The sequence below is a fragment of the Neolamprologus brichardi genome, chromosome 1 (genome assembly GCF_056152115.1).
Source record: "Neolamprologus brichardi isolate AB-2024 chromosome 1, ASM5615211v1, whole genome shotgun sequence".
NCBI lineage: Eukaryota > Metazoa > Chordata > Actinopteri > Cichliformes > Cichlidae > Neolamprologus > Neolamprologus brichardi.
Genome location: NC_142104.1, coordinates 22,087,487 through 22,110,431, shown reverse-complemented (window position 1 = coordinate 22,110,431; position 22,945 = coordinate 22,087,487). Strand labels below are relative to the sequence as shown.

Here is a 22,945-nt window from a genome sequence, read left to right as displayed (position 1 = left end):
TTTATTTAATCCAAAGACAAATTCACGGACTCACCGATTGGCACAAATGGCTGAGAGGCTGGACTGTGACGAGACATACCAATGCTGTTCACAGCATAGATTCGCATCTCATACGGCACACCTTCTATCATACGCTTGGCTTCATAGGTGGTTTCAGGGTAGGGGTCAAAGTTCAGTCTCATCCACCTGTAGCTCTTCAGCTTCTTTCTCTCCAGCACATAACCTGCAAATTCAAAAGTGGGTTGCCATTGGCTTGGTGTCTCCAAGGAAAAATAAAGGAAGATGCAAAAAGAAAATGGCTCATATTATTATGAAATAAAGCCCATTAGAAGTTATTTTTACCAATTATTGGCTGGCCACCGTCAAACAGAGGGGGTTCCCATTGAACGACACAAGAATCTTCACCCACACTGAGGATTGTGGGAGCCATGGGAGGATCAGGAACATCTGGAGGAGAAACATTACTCTTCTTTTTGTCAGAAGAAAGTTTGACATTCATAGATAAATTTCATAAATTTACAACTTTGATGGCTGTTGGTGTGTGTTAATTGGTATTGCTGGGGCTATGGTAGGGAGAATAATGATAAAAGATGTCTTACCGACAACTTTCACGTGGATATCTGCTGTATCTTCCCCAGCAGGGTTTCGAACCACAACAGAGTAGATTCCCTCATCCTGCCTTTCAGCACACTCAATAGTGAAGACACAGTGGCCCTTGGTGGTTTCCACATGGACCCTACCGTCTCCCTCTGTGACGACCTACATGAGGACAACCATGAAAGTTACTCGATTATATTGAGCAAAGTTTCTTTTGGGAATTTGTGCTGCACTTTCTTAAAAATGATGGTTGTAGCCGGATCAATTATGATTTTTAAGACGAATACAAATAACAATATTTGCTGATTTAAAAAAAAAAATCCAAGTGTATCAGCTAATATTTTACACTGCCATTTGTGTAGTTAATATTTGTTAAAATTATTATTATTATTATTATTTTTTTACACTTTGCCTCACTCTGCTCACATCTGCTGGTTGTTTGTAGTGTTGCAAACATGTGTCGCTGACAAGGAAATTGCAGAGTGCCCCATGGTGGACAAACCATGCAAATTCAACTCTCATAACGTATTTGAAGGGTGTTTCTCCCCTTTCTTCTTGACTTTGTTGAAGTCATTTATCAGCTTTTATAAATGCAGACACTGAATGCTTTCATTATTATTTCCATGAATATACAATTTAGCATGTCAATTTGCTACTTTACAACTTGAAGATCTAATTTGAAATCTAATTTCATGAGCTAATTAATTCTTCTTTTTTTTAAAATAGAAAGTAAAAATCCTTCAGATTAAGTCTCAGAGTAGGTGAACTTTAAAATACTAATATCATATACTGGTCTGACTGATAGTATTAACCATTTGAATTTTTTTCTTGACCAATGCCGGATTGAGGTGATGCTGCTCTTGCTTCCTTTATGACAAACTTATTATACCTTGACAATATTTCTCAATTACTACATTTAATGTTGGAATCTAGTATTTAGTTGTATATTTTATATCCAGTTGTGTAGCAGTTAACACATTTGCTTGCCAAACAAAAGGTTGCTAGCTCATTTTCAACTAGATACAAATATCCCCATTGGAGTCGCATCAGGCAAAAAACTCTGCCAAATCAGACATGTGGAACTACCTGCTGTCGTGACCCCTTGTGGCAAGAGAGCTTCCAAATGTAGTTTTCATGCTCATATGGTTTATACCTTTTCCATACTGTACACATTGTACTTGCTGCTCAGCCTCCTGTGCCCTCTGTCTGTCTTAGGGAAGAGTCATAACATGCTCTTACCTTAGTGACATGGATGAACTCTGCATGCAGTTTTATCCTGTTCTTAGTGTTTAAAACTGACACAGAGGAAGGAAAAAACCATGATATTCACTGGATAAAGTGTTTTTAAGAAAATCCATGTATTAGTTTACAATTGTTACTTCTGCTCTTTGAGGTTTTGAGATTTTCTTGTTAACGTCTTTTCAAAGCTCAAGCTGTAAGACAGCAGGTTTACAGCACATTTCTACAATACATTTGTAAATCTAAATGCATGACATGTGACTTTACTGTTTATGTGTCACAAAAGCTTGTAAAGGTCAGCAAGTGCACATGCGTAGAAACTGAGGCACGTGCTGGCAGTGCTGGCGTGAGTGAACAAAAACAACAAACAAAAAATAAGCATATAATGAAAAGTGCACTTACTTCCCCATCCTTTGTGGTCCAAGAGGTTGTGTGCCCTCCTTTGTCATCTCCACTGGGTTTTATAGAACTAGCCTACATTTGAGCAGAGCAAAGCCTTAAAAGCCAAAGAGGACAGAGAGGGTCCCTTCAAATCAAAGACTTGCAAACTACAGCTAGCATCACTGTTGGAACCCATTAGCAGCACTGTGCTTACTCAGCTCGGTGAAAGCATCAAAGTTTACAAGCCAAAGCAGGGAGGAATGTATTAGTTTGCATGATATCAATATGGAAGAACTAGCCTGTGGCACTTTAGATTATCAAAAGCAATTTGATGAAAATATACCTCCTTGGCTTGTTTAATATTGGAAGCATGTAACATATTGTTGCATTTATTTTTAAAATGCAGTATTAGTATGTCTTTCAAATATAAAATAATCAGCTACAAATATAAACTAATCAGCTACAACACTGAAACTGCAGACAGGTAAAATGAACAACATTCATCTTCTCATTGCACTGCAGTTACATTATTTAAGTACATGCACCCCCATGATGATAGCACTCCCCGATGGCAGCCAGCCACCTCACCCAGCAAGACCAAACAAAAAGATCTTTTTTCCTGGCTTCTGAGATCCCTGTATCTCAATCAAATTGAGCTTGTAGGCTCCGCTATCCAACCTCGGAGGTCCCACCTGGGTCAGAACAGTTTTGGTGGCACAACAGTGACCTGTACGCTGTCACGTAGGTAATTTAATGTTGTGATTGATCAGTGTGTCTTTGGTAATGAATGAAGTGGGTTTTTTTCAGATTTCAAATCTTACCTATATAACTCTGGACTGGTGGCACATGTCTTAATTAATGATTAATAGCACAAGCCTTTCATTTGTCTTACCTTTTCTCCTTTGGTCCAGATCACTGTTGGAGCTGGGTCTCCAGTGATGGGGACGTCCAGACGTAGTTTGTTGCCAGCCACCACCACAATGGTTGACTCGGCGGTGCGACCCATACAGTCTAAGTGGATCTTAGGAGGATCTGTGAATGTAATGTAAATGGTTAAAATGGAAAAATATTTTGTATTATGACTGGTACAATCTGCGTAAGTTGGTGGCTGTGTACCTTGGCGTGGCACATAATCAATCTTCACCTCTTGGAAATCCAGAAAAAAACAATTAAATAAGTTATTTAAGTAAAATTTGAACATGTGAGTCTCTAAAGAGCCTCTAATTTTAAAGTGAAAGAATATAAAAGCACACATTTTACCCAAGAAATTTAGTTTAGCAGAGAGGTTGTAAGCATAGCCATCTGGCACAAATGTGTAGTCCCCCTCATCCTCCGGTTTGACGTCATCAATGGTCAGTTTGTGGATCCTACGGGGTCAAAAACTTTAGCTTGTGGCGTCATGGAGTGCAGGCAGCATACCGAACACGCATTACCACGTGCAAACATGTCCTCACCTGCCAATATGCGTGATGTTCACTCTGGCATCAGGCTTGACTTCGACGCCATTCTTGTACCAGGTTCCCCTCACGTTCTCATCTGACACCTCGCACTTGAAAACCGCCTGATCTTTTGCTTTCACTGTGAGGTCCGCGATGCTCTGGTAGACTTCCAGCTCTTTCTCTACATGTTCAGAAAACACAGGCTCAGAGTGCAGATAACAGCAGGCCTTCTGCTTTATGAGACGCCAGGTTTAGTTGATAGCTTGTGAGGATAATATGATTAAAAAAAAATAAAAGCTCCAGCGACTATACGAGTGGATAATGTGATAATGATTTTGAGCATGAGGGTCTCCTCTGTGTGTTGTATCTTAGCTACAGACACAAGAGGAATAGTTAATTAGATTTATAGTAGAAAATAAAGTGGCAAGATATGAGGATATGAGGACCATATGCAGGAGCTTCGGGTTATTACTGTATATCAGATGAAATAATGTACAAGAGGGTTATTAAAGTTGTCCCAGGGAAATTGTTATCTGGGTGAGATATCTCACACCGCGCTCCTTTTAAAGGTTACAACAGTTTCACGTCAGCTCACTGCTAGGTAGGGCATATATGATGGGAATGTCCAATGGCATTATAATGGGAGCTCTACTGTGGACTGAGGTGTTGATCCCTGCAACACGATAGCAGCTGGTAATTCTTGGCAGGCTCGCTGTTCAATTAAAAGGCCAACAAAGAGCAAAGATCAGGTTTATATCTACACACACCTCTGAAACACACACACACACACACACACACAAAAAACAACATATGCAAAGGAGAGAGCATGCATATTCAATATAAAGCGAAGAAATTTTAAACAGACGTTGATGACCATTGTGTGATAATCTTTTCTTTTAGTTGAAATATTGTTTGATGAATGTTTTGTTCTGTGAGATAATGGTGCTAGGATGGTTACAGGGAAAACTAACTAGATTTTTTAAATGAATTTTGCCTACGTCCGTGTATGGATGAGTTTGAACAGTCTCCATCCATTATTTCTAGATCACCTGTGGAATTAAAAGTAAAACATCTAATCACCTTCAAAGAGACACTTGTCTTAAATATACCAAAGACCATCATGTTATTGAAAAAAAAAAGTTCCAAATCTAACTAATTTCTCAAAAGGAGACTTACAAAATTCAGTTGTGCCCAGCGGGGATCCTACATCAGCATCACCGAGCTGCTGTGACTTGGTACTAGAGGAAAATCTACCATCTAATAATAAAACATACTTTCAAACCACAAAGTACTCTTTGCCCTTTAGGTGAAATATATGTCTTCTAACTTTAGCTTACATGTGCTCTTACATCTGTGGAGCAACCTTGGGACAATGATAGGTGCTATATCCTAAAGATAGACCACATACCAAGAGTGGCAAGGCCACGGAGCTATTGGTAAGGTATGGGAATGTGTCCTTGAAGAATTCATCACTGACAAAAATGGTTCATATGGTTTGTACGGCGTAATTGACACTCACCCTGCACCAGGACTTCTGCCACAGATTCGCCACCGTTTGTTTTAACCTTGTAGTGGCCACAGTCTTCTTTGGTGGCCTCGTTAATGATCAGCACGTGCTTGCAGCCGTCTTTCTTGAAGCGATACTTGAAAGATTCGTCTCTTGTCAGCTCCACACCATCTTTCTCCCTGAACAGAAATTAAAACCACAATTAAAATTAATATGATCAACAAACATGGTGAAAAGTTTCAGATAAAAAGAGCTAGTTTCACTGCTCAACCATTTTTCAGAGGTTGTCTACTTTTGAGGTAAAATGCACTACGTCTTGTGGATTTTGATGTCACTGAATCCTAGTATGACAATTAAAACAGCTAATTGGCTAGACGTTAGATTTTTGTTACATTTTGCGTCATATTATGTACAGTACATAATATGTTGCTAGGAAAATGGTAAATAGGTGGTGAAACATGTTACTAAACCATGTGCCAACATACGTGGAAATGTAGCATAAGGCAAAATCACAGTAAGTAAGTTGGCACTGCACACTAAATCAAAATCTGAGGATACTTTTCTGTATTTAATCAGTATTTAATTCATCAATCTTTCTCCATTTTGACAAGATCCCGAACACCATTGGCTGAAATGCAGTCCCAAAACCATGACAGAGCCCCCACTGTGCTTTACAGAGGGCTGCAGATACTCACTGTTGAAGCTCTCTCCTGACCTCCTCCATATGCACTGATGATTATTTGTACTCACAAATTTTAATATGAATTCATCACTTCATCAGACCTTACTTTCTGTCCAACTGAGGTAAACTCGCTAATCTCAGGCTTCTTTTTTTCCTGTTTCACTTCCTCAAGAATGACTTCTTGTCAGCCAAACTTCCACCGAGACCATTTGTGATGAGGATTTGATGAACACTAGACTGTTCAATTGAAGGGCCAGTGTCAGGGCTTAGCTGACATTTCCCTTAAGGACACGACTGTCACATATTGTTAATCTACTGTAGACATTTTTTTAAGCCAGGTTCTTTTTTTCTTGTCCTCCACTTGCCCAAATTCCTCAGTTTTTTTTAACGACACACTGCACACCACGCACCACAAACTACTTGTTTTTGCAACAGGCTGCTAGTAACAAAAAGCTTAAAGAGTTACAGTTAAAATTACTTCTTTGCTTAGTTGCCTGCTATGTTTAGACACATGACTGAGTCATCCCTTGAGATAAAAGAGCTTGAATGATTAATATTTCAATGTTAAGTGGTTTAGCACTGACCTGTGGGATGTTTTGACATTTAGAAATTTCATCTGTTTCATCACTTAAAAATATTATGACACACGTGTTGGTTTCATCACTTAGCAACGTGTCTGATTATAGTTCAGTACATTTCATAGGTGAGTTTTTGTGTACTTTTCATAGTATGCGGTGGAACAAAATTTAAAATGTTATTCTGGATGATACACTTTAAACAACATGTAACTTTACATTGCAACATTACAGATTTCCTGCTTCCAGAATCCAAGGTCAGAGTACAGGTCAATAGGTGAAATAAAGACAATATCTTAAGTTAGAAAGTTTACATTGCATTTCAGAATTGATCCAATTTGAATTCACATGAGCCCAACTTCAACAAATGGGATACATTGTTTAGTTAGATGGACCATGTACAAATTAATACACATGCCAGTTTGGGCCATTTTTGCTAGGTTTGACTATTTGTTTGAAGCATTTTGGCTGCAGTCCTGTGTTATACACTTATTTTATCGCTTTAGCAAAAGTTGGAACTTTCAGATGATTCTCACTTTGTTACAACCACCTGTTTCTTTTTGTTTTTTTGCATTTTAGTTGCACAATCACACATTTCCTTAGCTCAATTTACTGGCAGGTTTAGGTCTACTTGCGTCACTCCATTAAATACACAAGGTGACCTTTCAGATTAACAGGTAATTCAGGAACACATAGAACCAGAGAACTGTAATACAGAGGTGGTATATCTGATACATTTAATCTTTGTACTTTGTTTCAACAAACCTACACTGGCCAGACAATAATAGCTTGTATACATTTGTAACAGCAACTTTCTTCTTCAGGTAAAGGTCATGAGGGACATACTGAATGGCTCATGCAACCTTTTCATTGGGATGATAATTCACAGCTTGTAGCAACACTTCATAGTCTCTGAGGCCTGGTATCTATCTGCAGACATGACATCCTCAGATGCCATCAGTGGGGTGTCTGAGCAACTGTTAAGGATCCAGCAAATTAAAAGAGAGCCTAAATTTAACCCGATTAAATATAATTTAATGGTAGATGGCACTTTGAATACTTTTTTATTCACTCATGATTCATTTATTTTATTTAATAAGGATTATTCAGCTTTTATAAATTAGGACATGGATGATCAGTTACTGGCTGCTTAGCCATGAGTGTAAAGAAAAACATCTAACCATTTAACATTTGCTCCTTCCTCTGAGACTTCACACTCTAACTCCACCCGTTCACCCTTCATGACCATCTGATCCTCCAGATTTTTCACTACCAGGATAGGAGGCTCTGCACAAAACAGATAAGAACATGTGATTTAGCTGAACATCTTTGTTTTTGCATACCTGTACTGGAACTGGTATGTTGTGAATGTTCTCAAAACATCAAATACCTTTAACAAAGAGCTCAGTGGTGCACTTCTCTTCTCCTACTTTACAGGTATACGCTGCATCATCTGCCAGGGAGCAGTGGTTGATGGTGAGGTACCGCATGTTGCCAACACTCTCAAATATGTACCTTGACAGGGAGGAAGATTATCACACAATGAAAACACTGTTTTTATTTGTTTTTTAAAACCACAATATAGCGTGTGAGAAGGAAAGGAAATGTTTTGTATTACTTATGACACTTACTTGCTATCGATTTAACCAAATGACGCAATAAAGGTACAAATTAGGGAAGTTGGTCATGGAGAGGCAAAAGAGAGAAATGAAAAACAATCAGTAATATAGTTAAGTATGTTCTTCCTAAAGTTTTGCAACAGAATATAATAAAAAGCCACCCTGAGCATCTTCTAAAATGATTTAAATAGAATTTCAGATGAACAACAACACATTAAAAAGAACCTAAGTCAAAATGCAGAAGCAGTGTGTGAAAACTAAGCACAGCCCATGATTCAATAGCTTGTGGAAAGACCATTAGTTGCAATAATGTGAAGTAATCATTTTCGGTATGACTTTATCAGGCTTTCACATTGGTGTGGAGGAATTTTGACCCACTTTTTTGCAACATTTCTACAGGTCATTGAGGCTTGTGGACATTTATTTATGCCCATAAGGTCTGGACTTTGACTGGATATATATAAAAAATTCATCTTTCACTGTCAAGAAACCAAATACATTCTCATCTTAGCTGAAAGTTATAATCTTAGTCCCGCCACGCATTTTCCTCTTATTTTCGTTTGCTATGTGCATTTGTTTACCAATGGAAGTGTTGATCATGGGGTCCTCAGCTTTTATATGATATATCTGAATGCAACACCTTTATTCTTTTGCTGATCATTGTCCTTTTGCATGGCCCAGTTTTGGCAATTTTGACATATTTGACTCCAGAACACTTTGGTACACAGAGGAGTTTATGGTCGATTCAGTGACTGCAATTCCTGCGGCTGCAAAACAACCCTAAATCATCACCCCTCCACCACCTGGCCAAACATCTTCACTTTGGTCTCGTCTGTCCAGAGGACATTGTTGAAGTCTCGTGGTTTGTTGAGATGCAACTATGCAACCTAATCCATGCTGCCAAGATCTTTTTAGAGAGAAGAGACTTTCTCCTGGCAACCCGTCCAAGCAAGCCAGCCTTGTTCAGTCTTTTTCTTATTGTACTGTAACAAACTTTAGCATTTAACATGTAAGAGTCCGAGTTGTAGTTGTTGGGTTTTTCCAAACTTTCTGCCTTGGGGTGAATTTGATGGGACGTCCACTCGTGGGAAAATTGGCAGCTGTTTTAAATGTTTTACAACTGAATATAAGTTCAGTGCAGAATGACAGACTTTAAAGTGTTTGATGATGAAGATTGATGTGCAACAATAATAGCTTCTCTAAGATCACTGATGTTTTCTTTCCTGCTCCTCATTGTGTTAAGATATATCTGAATGCTCCAGATCTAGAAACTGCCAAAACATCTGCTTTTATAAAGCCACTCACATTTACCGATGATCAATCAAATTCCTGTGGAAGTGTTAGTTTTTCCACACACTCCTCTTCCATCGCACCTTAATCTTTGTTACATAAATACTGACACAGTGTAATATATAATATGTGCCGTTGTTCATCTGACTTTAATTGTATTTAACTAATTTTAAGACCTGCTAAAAACCAGATTCTTTTTTTGCAGAGTTATTTAAAACTTTAGAAATAAAACAGCATTCACTTTCTCATTCAGAAGGCTGCATGCATTTTAAGTATCCCTCAGCTCACCCTGCAAACTGAGGCATGAGGCCCTGATTAAGATAAAATACTTGCATCTATAAAAATAAAACTTAGCAAAGGTGCACAGGTAGGGTGTATTCAGACCTTCCAGTTGGTTGAATTTCTTGCCCGTTTTTCAGCCACTTCACCTCAATATCTGAATTGGCAACCTCAACAGCCAGTTTTATTTTGTGGCCCTTTGACACTTGGTAGGCAGGATCCAGCTTTTTGAGGAAAGCTGTGTTTCAGAGCATAAATAAAATAAAATAATCAGTCTCTGTTAGGTTTTCATTTAAATTGTGTTAGTTTTGCTACAAGCTCAGCGCACCAACCTTCACTTTTCTTTTCCTCTTTCTTCATCTTCTTCAGCCTCTTGAGCATGCCCCTCAGGTCGGTGATTCCGTACTGAAAAGCAATCTTTTCATATTCAGTAGGAGGAGCCTGGCTGAGGATGTTCCACACATCCACATCGGTCTCCGTGTGCACCTGCACGGTTCTAACACACAAAGACAGAGATGTTAAAACCACTCCAGTGACACAAATGAGTGAAAAGAAGTAGGCTGTTAAAACAGGGACAGTCACTGTAACATACTAGCAAAATGGACACAGTCAGATTCATTGATATCGCATGCATCAGTTCAATATTTGATACTGAAAAACTAACAAGCAAAAGCTCAAGAGTCATTTTAGTAGATTGTTTACAAACTTGTAGCTAATGATTAGTTTAAACAGATCGATATCGATTGTGTTTTGTAATCTCCTGTTGTGTCATTATGGGCTTGATCTCATTTTGTAGTTACTGTAAAGCTAATTTCAAGAATTTAGGAGTATTACAAACTACATGAACAAAATTACTGAGCCACCTGAGAAAGGCTTTCCATGAAGCTCCCCATGCACATTTTTTGTGCTGCTGTTAATGGACAGCAGCACATTTTCTTTAATGGACTACTTAGGCATTCAAAGTGCATTGTACAACATGTCTCATTTACACACACATTTAAACGAGCAATTTTTCCCCTCGCCTAAATGCTTTCTCTCTCATGTTCATTCTTTAACTCAGGGTTCAATATCGAACTGGAGCAGCCAGGGATTTTATGACTAACCTTCCGGTTAGTCGATGACTTGCTCTACCTCCTGAACTACAGCCCTGTACCCTGCTTCATAACAATGTATTATATTCGCTACTAAATTACATTTGGTAGTGAAGACAACAAAAAACTTGTTGATTGAAAAGATTTAAAAAAAAAGGTTAAAGTGGTGGTGAAGGCATGGCAAGAGTTTGACTTACTTGTAGTACTATATTTCCATATATACCTACTTTGTATTTCTTCGTCTTCTTTTTTTACTTTTTTAAATTTTATGTGAACTTATTTATTTATTTGGTTAAGGTTAGGCACCTAAACTACTTGCCTAACCCCATTAAATAAACAACTGGCTGCCAGAAAAGAGGCAGAAATAATATAGAGAAAAAAATAGAGAAAACAGCTTTCCCTCGCACCATAATTGAGGCCTGAAATTCATTATTTTTATACAGTCCAGTTGCGCTGCTCACCTTCCATATGAGACTGTCACTGTTAATAAAAGTTATAGATGTGAAAAACTATGAGATGCTTAAATTTCCCTAGCAAATATGATCCCCATTAAACATTAATATCAACATATTTGTATCAAAATAAGATAAAATGGGCATTTTCTTTTTCTTTAGAGCAGTTTCACTACAAATGAGAATGTCTCCTTTTCATACCTTGGATTAACTAAGCTGTGCACACTGCTTGTGTACTTCTGTGTACCTGTCATCTGTTTCCTTGTTGCTTACTTGCTGCTGATGTCTTGTTTGGTGTGAGACTGCCTCCTGAGTAAAGTTTTGTTTAACTCCATCTGCCTGCTCTGTGCATCATGTAATGGGGAATTATTATGCATTTGTTTTACATACTGTCAAAATGACTGACTCTTGCTTATGCTTCTGTAATAGACTAGCAGCACTTAATCAGCTAAGAATGATTGTGATTTCAGCATTGCTATTAATTATTGCTGTCAAATGTTTGCTGTCATGGGGGAAAAAAACAAGTAACACAGAACAACAAAAAGTTTCCCAGTGACATTCAGACAACGTGTCAGCAGTTTCTTACCGATTTGAGGGTTTTAAAAAACTGCTGCTCATTCAGAGGTAGAACCCAAGAGGCAAATATGGCAAAACAAACCAGAAAAGTTAAAACACAGCATTTCAAAAGCAATGCAATCAGCAAATTAGAAATATGCTTTTAAAGCACATTAAATATCATTACAATGGTTAAAATGCACTGAAGCAATCGTGCACACGCTAAACCTGAGTCACAACGTCAGTCAAAAATGACTCATATGCTAACAAAGAATGCATTGTTTGGATTTTAACACAGGGTCTGCTTATAGTGAGGCATATATGCGGATTTTAGGGATGTGACATGTGTTAACCCCGAAGACTTTCAAAGAAAAATGTAGGTGCACAGAGGTGGAACTATTGTCAGACTTATTATAGACTGAGTGAAATGATCTTCGGGGCTGTGACAGTGGTGAGCAGGGGATTAATTTAAAGCGTGAGGAAAAACAATGGGATCTGACAAAGTGACTCAGGATGTTATGTGATGGAAAATCATGTGTATACGTTTAAAAAATGGTAACACTTTTTTCTATTCTGCGTGACAGACAAATATAAAAGCTCAGAGATAATGAACACATCATGCCACCTTAAATTATCACTGTGCATTGTTAGTTTGTGTTCAGGCTTATTTGGTTGCAGATCCGTGATCATTCCAACTTTTAGTTTGCAAATGCAGAAGTAGCTTACTCTCTGAAGATGCAAGGAGATCCAGAAGGAATGAAAGCGTGAGAGTTTTAGATTATAAAGGGCAACCCTCCAAAAAAACAACAACAAAAGCTGAAAGACTATAAATAATTAGAATTTTTTTGTTTATTAGTTTGTAATTGCTTACCTCTTTTTTAATAGAGTACTGAAGTCCAGCTCTCCTGAGTCATCATTTCCGTCTGTGCTACTGCAGGAATCAGAAAATATCAACAGCCCAGTAGGTTACCTTTTTCTCATTTCTTCAATAAGTAAATGTTATTACTAAACAGATATAGTCTATTTTAAATAAAACAAATCCACATTCCCAGACTCGGTGAATCATTTCCTGTTTACTCCAATATGCAAGGGAGAGACATGCTTGCATATCAAAATGTTGGAAGAAAAAAAAAAAAACTGGATCGGACACGCCGAAACTAAAAGAAAACAAATGGAAAGATGTGAAGTGCAGGCAGATGTTTTTGTCTGCAAAGACAGATGTTGCCATGTTTAAGGAAGCAGCTTTCATTTTGGGAAATACACATTTATTTATGCTGGTGTAGTCAGGGGGGTCGGGGTCTGTTTGGTCCAGTTAATGTAGGTGGAAAATTCACAAAGCTCCACAAATACAGCATACCGGCTTCATGAGTCCAGCCGGACTCGAAGCAGACTTGGAAAAGTTTAACAGGAATAACTGCTCAACTGTGGTGCCCACAGCTGCCAGTGTGCATCTGAATGTGACTATAATCCCTGCTGAAAATCAAATAGTTTACTACATGGAAGTTTACTAAGAAATTACACAAGATGGTGTTCTTGTTTTTGAGGAATGACTGTATCTGTCTTATACCAGCATCTTTTAACAAAGAGCAAAACAGCAAAGCCAGTCATGCCTAAGGCATCGAGGCAAGCCGTTTACATCTCCTTCCATTCTTGTTACATTAGGATAACTTTACTTCATTTCTGGAAACAAAGTCAAAAAGTTGTATTTCCCAAAACTATAGAACTGTTCTTCAAGCCATGAACAGCAGCATTCATTCACGCAAGAACAAAGCACAACACTGAAGGTTAAAGAAAACACAAGTCACCGTACGATATAGGCTCTGTTTGCTGCTCATGAGTGGGATAACAGATAAAAACAAGGGCACAGTAGATGTGACTGTGTGTTTGTCTCCTGCCTGTGACCCGGCAGCAGGATTAGAAGGTGAGTCTCTGGTTTATGCGGTGGAGTTACAACACACCATAGCAGCACTTCCTCTGTGTGGCAACCCCTTATGGAAGAGCTCGGCTACTGAAAAGCCTGTGTCTTAGCACATCCTGCACTTTCAGTATGATCAAACCACCGTCCAATTTCACTCTGCCATGTAGCTGTTTGTGCAGCTGGCTTTGGTGTTTTGATGAAGACCCAGGAGGAGATCAGAGGGAGCTGACAGATGCAACTAGCGGCATGTCACTTAACAGTTTAATAGCTCAAATCTCCACATATGGAGAGCCGAAGATTAACACAATCGCAGCTATAATTAGCAGTTGCATTTTGGATTTTGAATTTGAGTCCCACACTTAGCTCTCTCTCAAGGTTTTCCTTCTGTTGTCGTTCTCAAAAATCTGCAAAAGGGAGGCCGTATCATTCACAACACTGGGTTTGTTTGGCAGAGAAAAGGCAGGCCGCAGAAGAGAGACGAGTCTCTGATCTGCATCCTGATTTCTCTGTTATTTAACAAAGTCCTCAGAGTTTGAATACAGGCCTCAGTTGTTGCAACAAACACCTTTACTACCTTGCTCCTGGTCCACTTCTCTTCTTACCGCCTTCACTCCTGACAGGTTAGCATTTCCACAGTTATTTTTCACAGACAGCAATAATCCACTGCAGTTTATTAGCAACTGTACTTGTGCATTGACTTTATAATCTACTGAGTCCTCGCTATCATACACAAAGCTGACGGCAAAGTGATGGCTGCAGTTTTGTTCCCCATTGACTCTGATTTAAAGCATGTGCAAAAATGTATCTGCCTATGGGTACTTAAGTGGTTTTCAGTGTTTGTGTTATCTACCGAAAACATGCAGAAGTAATTACTCCAGCTCATCTAATGAAATAATTCAGTCCTTTCCTTCACACTTTAAAATAGTCGTCTTTAGACTGTTTAAAAATATTCTGTATTTTTCTACAGAGGGCAAAAACTGGTTTGTTCATATGAAACAAATCCAAAATAAAATGGTTTTCTGATTATAAAACGAGATTACAGAAAACAGATCACAAAAAATGTATCAAAATGTACCATTCACATATGACAATATTTCACTTTTATTAAAATATAGTCAGCCTGGTAATACAAAATTGAAGTAAAAGTGTGATTTATTAATGGATTATAAATAGTTTTATAAAGGGAATGTGAATTTTATAGCTGTGACATTAAAGAAATGGGATGAGGAAGTTAAACTCTCAATGAACAACTCATATAAACAATTTACGTTTTAAAATCTTTTTAAAAATGTCACATCACTTTGTTTATTCTTGGAATGACATATATTAATATTTTATTTAATTTTTTTAAATAAAACTTACGTGCGTCTGAAAGCTGCTCTTATATCCAGGCCCTCTGGAGCACAAGCCTCTGAAAGAAAGTGTCCAATACCATAAATCACTGTGGTGCATGTATACATATGTATGTATGTATGTATGTATGTATGTATGTATGTATTATAAAAAGAGTGTCACATTAATAAAATAAGGACACTCACCATGAACAGTGAGGTCAAAGTTGCAGCTGTCAAACTTATCCTTGGATGAAACCTCACATCTATAACCTCCAGCAAAGTTAGCCTTGGCAGCAATGATGTGCATCTCAAATGTGTAGACCTGCAATCACATGTGTGCAAAGAGATGTGAGATTTAATGTGTTTGGAGATATAATGTGTTTTGCTGTGTGTATGTGGGATGTTTTTAGGAAGGTGTCTGCTGATTTTCCCTGACTCCTTTCCTTTGAAATATCTAAGTTTCCTTGAAGTTCTGGGTTTCCGAACAGGTTTGATGTGTCACTGCTGTGTCATTGCCTCGAAGATAGCGTGCCTGTGGTTTGTCGTGCTTTCAGGATAAATGCCTGAGGCAAGATGTTGCCCAACTGAGAGTGAGAAGGGCAGGACTTGCAAAACATGTCGGTTGCTTCAGCGTGAAATGCTACATATTCCAGCCTTAAGGTCATTTTAGTGACAAACAACATGAGCCCTTGCATTTGTGTGTTCCTTGAAAGGAAGCATAGCTTTTAACATATGTTATTCCAAATTTCTTCTTGTGTTGTTTGTTGTGATGTCTTTTTAGCATTAGCCCACCTTGGTGTTGCGGTCATATGTCTCCTTCAGTTGCAGGTGTTTTCCAGACTTGCTGGCAAGGTCCATCCACTTCCCTTTGAACCATTTGACCGTGGGTTTCTTCAGCAGCGACTCAGCGTTCACTTTAGCCACAAATGTGATGTTTTCACCTGTGTGAAAACAAGGCTTGGATTTGATTCTCATATCTGATGGCATCTTTACCTTTTCTACAAATGATCATCTTACTGAGCGCACATTATACACATTACATTCATTGTGCGATATAGCTTCTTTTTTTTTTTATTAAAAGGATACAATATTCTACTTTTTTTCAAATTTTCATTACAAGTATCTTTGCTTTTGTGTGTCCACCCTTCCTATACATAGCTGGTTAATTCAGTGGGATTAGATTAAAGATTAAATGTATTTAATTTTATATCCTGTATTTTGAAGCCACTTACCTACAGTGACTTCTCCACTCTGAGGTTTCTCTGTGAAGAGTCCAGTCAGGTCCTGTCTGGTGTCTGGAGGATGTGCATCTGAAAACCAACGGGATTAAAATACAATGCTACAGCATGAACTTCAATTATAAAAATGTTTGGGTTTTACATTATGTTGAAAATAGCACATTATTAGCTTAGCTCTGAGAGTTAAGACAAACCTATCATGGTCCTGGGCTGCTGACCCAATCTTTTTTATATTTCGGTCCCTCGTGTTCTGTTTATGATCTTCAGGGTCATTCCTAAATTGTTTATTATTATTTTGTTTTTCAGCTTTGTGTATGTTATTTCGTGTTCAGGCTTGGGTTTTTAGTTTCAGTTACTGTTGTGGTCACTATATTTCCTCCTTGTTCCTCATGTCAGGTTGTCAAGTCTCTGTGTGTGGCTGTTGTTGTGCCTGTGTTACTTCCTGTTTTATTTTGGTAGTCTCTCATCTCTTGTCTTGTCCAGTTCAGCTGTATCTCCTCTTTGCCCCAGTCATCCCTCTGCATCTGTCTTGTCTTAGTCGCCTTATGTCCTTTGTTGAGTAAACTTGCTCACTGTCTTTGAGGTTCATTCTAATGTTTTCTGGCAACTTTTCACTGGCAAAAGTTTGGATTTGCTCATTGTTTGAGGTTATTTCCTGTGCCCTGTATTTGCCTCCTTAATGCACTTGTCACATAGAGGCACATGACATAAACCATTCAACTTTCTGCTGTTGGTGAAACTTTGTAAAATACAATATGACAATTTTTGATCTGACATTACTCTACTACAGTAAAAATAAATGTGAAATCCTCTTTAAAAGAAGGTCATTAAAAAGTCTGAGGGGTCCTGTATTTATCTACCCTGCTGCATGGAATTACAGAACCTTGGAGACCTTTTCTTTAAACATAGCATGTGCAAAACTTGAAATAGCATCCAGGCAATGCCTTTTCTTACAAATGGCAGCTGTTTTCAAAGTCTTTGTGGAGTACACATGTACAGTTATGGGATATTTTGGGGCATTTTTGAGCATTTGGGGAATGATTTTCACAGCATATTTTATAAAAATGGACAGCTGGTAAGAGAACAAAGGAATCACTGAGTGATAAAAATGAACTTACCCTCAGCTTGTGCTGGGGCAGGAGTTTCTTCTTGTACTGGGGCTACTGCAGGGTGAGAAGGGGCTTCTTCTGGTTTTCCATCAGCAGGGGCCTCAGCTGAAGATAGCAAGCAACATTTGAGAGGCACAGAGAAACAACAATCATACGTTTAGTCCATTCACTGTTCCCCTCTCAACAAAGAATCAGCTCCAAACAGTGACACCCTGGACAGGTCGCTAGTCTGTCGCAGGGCTAACGCACTGGGACAGACAACTATTCGCACTCACATTCACTCCTGCATTCACACCTATGGGCAATTTAGATTTTTCAATTAACCTATCTCCACAAAGGTATCTGGCCAACATTCATCACCAAAATATTTTTGTCTTATCATTTTTTAAAGGCCCGCTGACTTTCCATGTGTTATCAGCTGCCTCTCATGCCTTTCCTCAGTGCCAGTCAAGTGGTGGTTACTCATGAGGAAATAATGCACTGGTGTGGGTCAAGGTCGTCATGCAAACAGAGTAAAGGTGGCTATGATATGAGCCCCAGACAGCTGTGGCCAGTCCCTTATAGCACACTGGGCACTTTGGCCGCTGTCTTTCTTTGACATTTGTTTACATCTTACTAAAGCCAAAGGGTGACACTGATAAACTAATAGCACAAATGTTGCTCTGTGACACACTTAGCAATCGTCTCAATGTACATTAGAGTGCTGTGCAGGTGCGATAAAATACACGACAAAATGAGTGAAGTTAAACGAGTGAGTAGGTGTGTTCACGGCCTCAAATGAAGAGCTGGACTTTTTGGGAAATAAACTTGCTGTTGTAATATCATTTGTATTTAGAGACAACAGTCCCCAGGACACAGGCATGCAACTAACTGAAGGAAGCTGTGTAATTTCTAGTCACGTTACAACGAGTCATCCAACCACTGGCTTGGATGACTTCTCTCTCTCTCTCCACCATCTGTTATGTACAATTTAAGTCTTACTGAAACAACATGAAGGCCTGTTTCCAGTTATAGCGACAAAGCCAAATGTCACAGACCCTTACGCCAGCTGACTAGTGTTCAAGTCCCTTCTGGGACAATTATTTTTGATTTAGTGGACCACGTAGGTTCTCATGTAGTTTCAGTAGGATTTTTTGATGTGTTAAAAAATCACAATGTCATGTTTGGGGAAAACACAGTGTGACGACACTCAAGCTTTTAAAGTCCCTTAATACAGAGCTTTCCGTTCAGGGAACCAGGCTTGAATGTCATAGATTTGTTCTAATGAGCCAACAGCTGATCACCTTGTGATTCCAGCAGGGACGGGGGCAGCAGGGTTACTGAAATCCAACAGAACACAAAACAAAATGTTTTTAAGTTGATTACTCTAGCCCCATAAGAATGCCTCTCCTAAGTTTGTATGCACAACTACAAAACATATTTAACCACATAACAATTGGCCACTTCTGAGGGTCTAAACCTTTATAGATGTCTCTTTTTAAAAAAGGTCTGGACAAAGTTCAACACAGTCATTTCTGGTTCCCCAGCAACTTCACATTGAGCTATAGAGGTGCCCTTTCATGCACAGGTGGTCTGATGTTTTTTTTTTAAATCTTTGGACCGAGTCAAGGTAGCTGCCCTTAATACAGTATGAGTTATATGCTAAGCCAGCTGTCTGCTGACTATAACCTTGAATCTAGCTGTCAAATACGAGAGTTTTGTCAATCTTCTAACTTAATTCTCGACAGGAAAAGAAATGATGCATTCCCCAAAATGTCAAACTGATCCTTTTAAAGCAAACATCTCTCAAATGCACAGCATACAGAGCTGTTTCAAAGATCTGGTTTTGAGTAGCTGTCAGAGGGTGCTGTCAGAATGTGCAGAAACATCAAGTGCATGCAGTGTGTCAACTATTTACTGCTTCAGTGGTTTTCTGCATCGAGTGCTCCATTTTGCTTTGTGCGCAGTGATGACATTACAGCCCGTAGGTGAGCACACAGAGACCTCAAATGCACAGCAGCAGCATCGCAATCTCCCACCTGGTTGAGACACCACCTTCAATTCAAATTTGACCTTTGAGCCCCCAGCAATCACTGCGTAGACACTGGCGTCTTCTTTGGTAATAACTTTTATAGTGAGCGAGTGCTTGTTCCCGTCGGCTGCAATAATGTATTTGCTGTCGCTGGCAATGTCCTTTGAGTTGCACTGCCATTTTACTTTAGCGTCTGGCTTTTCAGTCTCTGCCTCAAAGATCACAGAGGACCCCTCTTCTGCCTCCTGAGTCTTTGGTTTCCTGGCAAATGCTGAAACTGGGGAGGGTGGGTTGGAAATTAAAAGCAAACCTTTGATGTGTCAATTTAACTTTCTTTCTTTAAAGCTCATATGCTGCCAGGCCAGCAGTGAACACAGATACCATCATCTCACCGAGCATTCGGTGATTAGAATTTGATCATGCTGTAAAAACACTAAATGACAAATATCTGTGAGATTTGACATTATTTAAACTTTTTTTCATCTGGGTAATTTCTCTCTGCTCAAAAAACAAAGATCATGCCCGAAGAAATTCTGAAGAAAGAAAAAGACATATGGGGGCAACAATAAGTATGAATATGTCAGCAAAGCTAGAAGAGTCATGAGCTCAGCATGGCTGCCCAGGATGAAAAATGTTGTACAGTCCACAGCACACTGGGTGGGGCTAACTGAAAACCAATAAATTTGCCTTTTGCCACTCCACACAGATCCTGTCAAAGCACAAACATCAAGTTAGAAGACAAAAAATGAATTCTGGAGCACATTCTGGAACGTGAACAAGCATTAACAGTGCTGTACTGTATGTGTACAAGCTAAACACTTTTAATCTGAAAGACTGAAAAAATTTCTTCAGCAACTCTTAAGTGCTTGTCGTCTTTACAAGAAGCCTAAAAACAGTGAGCGTGACTGACACGACTGACTGACATGTTTAATGGTTTAACAGTTATGAATCGCACACTTTGTGCTGGCGTAATGCAGGCGGACAGTCTTCAGCGAGTCCTCACGTAACCACACACAAACCAAAAAAAGAAAAAAAAAAGCCCTCCACATGTTAACAGATGGCCCCGCAAGTATGCGTTTAAATATAGGATGCATATGTACTGGAGTAATAAATGAGGCTGGCAGGCTTAAGCTGCAACAGGGGTTGCAGGTATCATAGTTGAGGGATTAGCTGGATGCTATTTTTGTGACTTTAAAGGGAGAGGAAGAATAATGTGCCCTTCTTGTCATGTTGTCAATCATCTGTACTGTTCTAATTTTCATACTGCTGTCTGGCTTTAAGGTCAAATAGACTCCCTTGAGTTTTATTTTTAGAGAATTTTAGTAATTGTAAAGCTGATTAGTGATCTTTTAAACCTAATTTCACCTTATTTTTGGATATGTTTAGCAAATTATTTCAGCTGAATCTCACGAGGACCGGGTTAAATGTTGGCATTTACAGTTTAATCTCTGTTTAATTCAATCACATTAACGAGTGATTAGGATTGAGCTGAATGCACCTCCTGCAGCCAAATGTGTTCATTTATATATTATTACAGCTTTTCTTCATGTTGTTGCTGTATTTATTCTTGTCTTTAAATGTTTGACTGAAAACAATCTTACCGACCGCACTGTACTGATAGTAATTGTCAGTAATGTTATGGGCTCAAGACAATTTGTCCTGAACAAATCCTTGACACTAAAGGTCTTAACACACACACACGCACACAAGCTTGGCCATTTGGGCTGCACTCTTTGTCATCGGATATGTGACATGTCAGGCTTCTCGCTCCTCAAACGGCCATTCATTTCCCACTCAAGAGCGCAAAGAAAACTGTGGAAAGTCATTTGTCAAGTTGGAATCCTGCGGGGCATTTTTGGATCAGTGAATCGTTTTGTGAATGCAGTGATGCTGGAAATGTGACAGTGTCGATTTCACATCAGACGATGTTTCCACCTGCGCCGCGAGATGTGTAAGTGAGCTACTGACGTGACCAAAAAGGGCTTCAAGTTCAAAGTGTTTTCTGATGAGAAACAACAACTGCATGCACACGAATGTAGTGGGTTCTGATTCTTCGCTCCTGGCTACATGATGGCTGATAAAGCATTTTAATAAAGGCACTTGTGGCACCTTAATAAGCCATGGAATATATTTAAATTTGAGGGGATAGAAGAAGAATACTGCTACTTTACCTGGTCAACTGCATTACGCATCTTTAAGCTGTACAAAGTGAACATATTGAACTACCTTTCATTTAATAATCATGAAAAGGAAGAGCTACATTTTCTTTATGTTTTCCAAATGTCATTTCTCAGTTACACAGGTTACAGTCATTGCATGGGCATAAATAAGCTTTATATTTAAAATGATGTTTTAAGTCTGTTTAGAAAACTTTTCATATAAAAACACTATGAACAAAAAACAAAGGCTGTGTCACCGTGTATAACGAAAATGATATGCAGGTATTAGGCAGGCAGTTTGGTTGTGGTTCATTGCTTAACAGGGGTGTGGCCCATCTCAGCTTTTTCTCACATGTACTTTTTACACGTCTTGCCATATTGTTGTTCTTCTGACTAGATATTAAGGTAGAACGTGGTAATATCACAATAAAGAGTTTATCTAAAAGTTTACAGTTATTAAGAGAACTCATATGTATGGCAAACTTTTTGATTCATGGATTAGTTTGCTCAAAGCAGGCATGTGGCAAAACAGTAGGAACATTAAATAAGATGAGAAATAAATTGCTCCATCTTTGTTTGCTAAGGTAGTCGAATATGTCCACTTACTTGGTTTTTTGACTGGCTCTGGCATCCTGATCAATCTCCTCTCTTCAAATTGTGTGACTCTTTGCTCCCAAACAGTCTGCTGTCTGTCTCAACACCCCCTGCCTTTAATAGTGGGCCTCTTTCCAAAAATGCCTCCCCTCCTTCCATGAACCATCCCACCTCTTGTGCCATTTTTGCTAGTCCTAAGCCAGTGTCCGCAGACACCACTCCACTCCTACAGCCCATTCCAGCAGTGACCCAGCCCCCACTTCCCAGCCCACCGCCTGTCACCGGTCACGTCTGACCAAGGGCTATATTTCAACCATCCCTTCCTCCAGCACCTCGGCTGAATGATAGGCCTTGAGAGGGAGGGGAAGAGATGTAACGCAGCAGTTTATATTTAGCACTTTGATTCCAAAAAAAGTCTGCTCTCCCCACATCTGTTCTGCCTCCTGTTAGCCTGTATGTCTAAGAGTTAAAACTACAAATAGATAGACAAACTCTAGTTTGTTTGTTTTTTTTAATGGACAAGGTCTTTAACTGGTCTGTGTCTTGGACACACATGCATAGCAATCTTGTTGTTTTTGGCAGCAACTGAGCCATGAGGTTGTCGAGCAAATACAAAGTTGCTTGATCCCTTTAGGGGCCACCAAGATGGATCATCTGCCTCAATTTCACTCTCTAGCATCTTCCTCCTTAACTACACCCATGAATCTTCACTGTGTTCTTCCTCTTTTCAGCTCCATCTTCAACATGCCGTGTTGAATATATTCACTATCCCTCCATCAAAGCCTTGTCTCTTTAACTTCATCTCTAAACTGCTCACCCTGAACTGTCCCTCTGATGTACTTATTTCTAATCCTGTCTGTTCCCGTCACTCTCAAT

General features: G+C 39.0%; 1 protein-coding gene across 1 annotated transcript in view; it reads right to left on the bottom strand.

The window, feature by feature from the left end:
* mybpc3 (myosin binding protein C3) overlaps positions 1 to 22,220 on the bottom strand; it is a 33,273-nt gene extending 11,053 nt beyond the window's left edge. The window contains exons 1-23 of the mRNA XM_087839538.1: positions 22,082 to 22,220; positions 17,315 to 17,410; positions 16,191 to 16,268; positions 15,751 to 15,899; positions 15,163 to 15,280; positions 14,987 to 15,035; positions 14,199 to 14,237; positions 12,578 to 12,637; positions 11,738 to 11,761; positions 9,941 to 10,104; positions 9,714 to 9,846; positions 8,052 to 8,054; positions 7,811 to 7,935; positions 7,602 to 7,707; positions 5,176 to 5,342; positions 3,672 to 3,837; positions 3,478 to 3,584; positions 3,334 to 3,363; positions 3,110 to 3,249; positions 2,239 to 2,310; positions 600 to 759; positions 343 to 447; positions 35 to 223 (exon numbers count right to left, since the gene is read on the bottom strand). Coding sequence (XP_087695664.1) covers positions 35 to 223; positions 343 to 447; positions 600 to 759; positions 2,239 to 2,310; positions 3,110 to 3,249; positions 3,334 to 3,363; positions 3,478 to 3,584; positions 3,672 to 3,837; positions 5,176 to 5,342; positions 7,602 to 7,707; positions 7,811 to 7,935; positions 8,052 to 8,054; positions 9,714 to 9,846; positions 9,941 to 10,104; positions 11,738 to 11,761; positions 12,578 to 12,637; positions 14,199 to 14,237; positions 14,987 to 15,035; positions 15,163 to 15,280; positions 15,751 to 15,899; positions 16,191 to 16,268; positions 17,315 to 17,410; positions 22,082 to 22,106 — 2,305 coding nt within the window. The 5' untranslated portion in view covers positions 22,107 to 22,220. The remainder of the gene's footprint in view (positions 1 to 34; positions 224 to 342; positions 448 to 599; positions 760 to 2,238; positions 2,311 to 3,109; positions 3,250 to 3,333; positions 3,364 to 3,477; positions 3,585 to 3,671; positions 3,838 to 5,175; positions 5,343 to 7,601; positions 7,708 to 7,810; positions 7,936 to 8,051; positions 8,055 to 9,713; positions 9,847 to 9,940; positions 10,105 to 11,737; positions 11,762 to 12,577; positions 12,638 to 14,198; positions 14,238 to 14,986; positions 15,036 to 15,162; positions 15,281 to 15,750; positions 15,900 to 16,190; positions 16,269 to 17,314; positions 17,411 to 22,081) is intronic.
* Between the last annotated feature and the right edge of the window lie 725 nt (positions 22,221 to 22,945).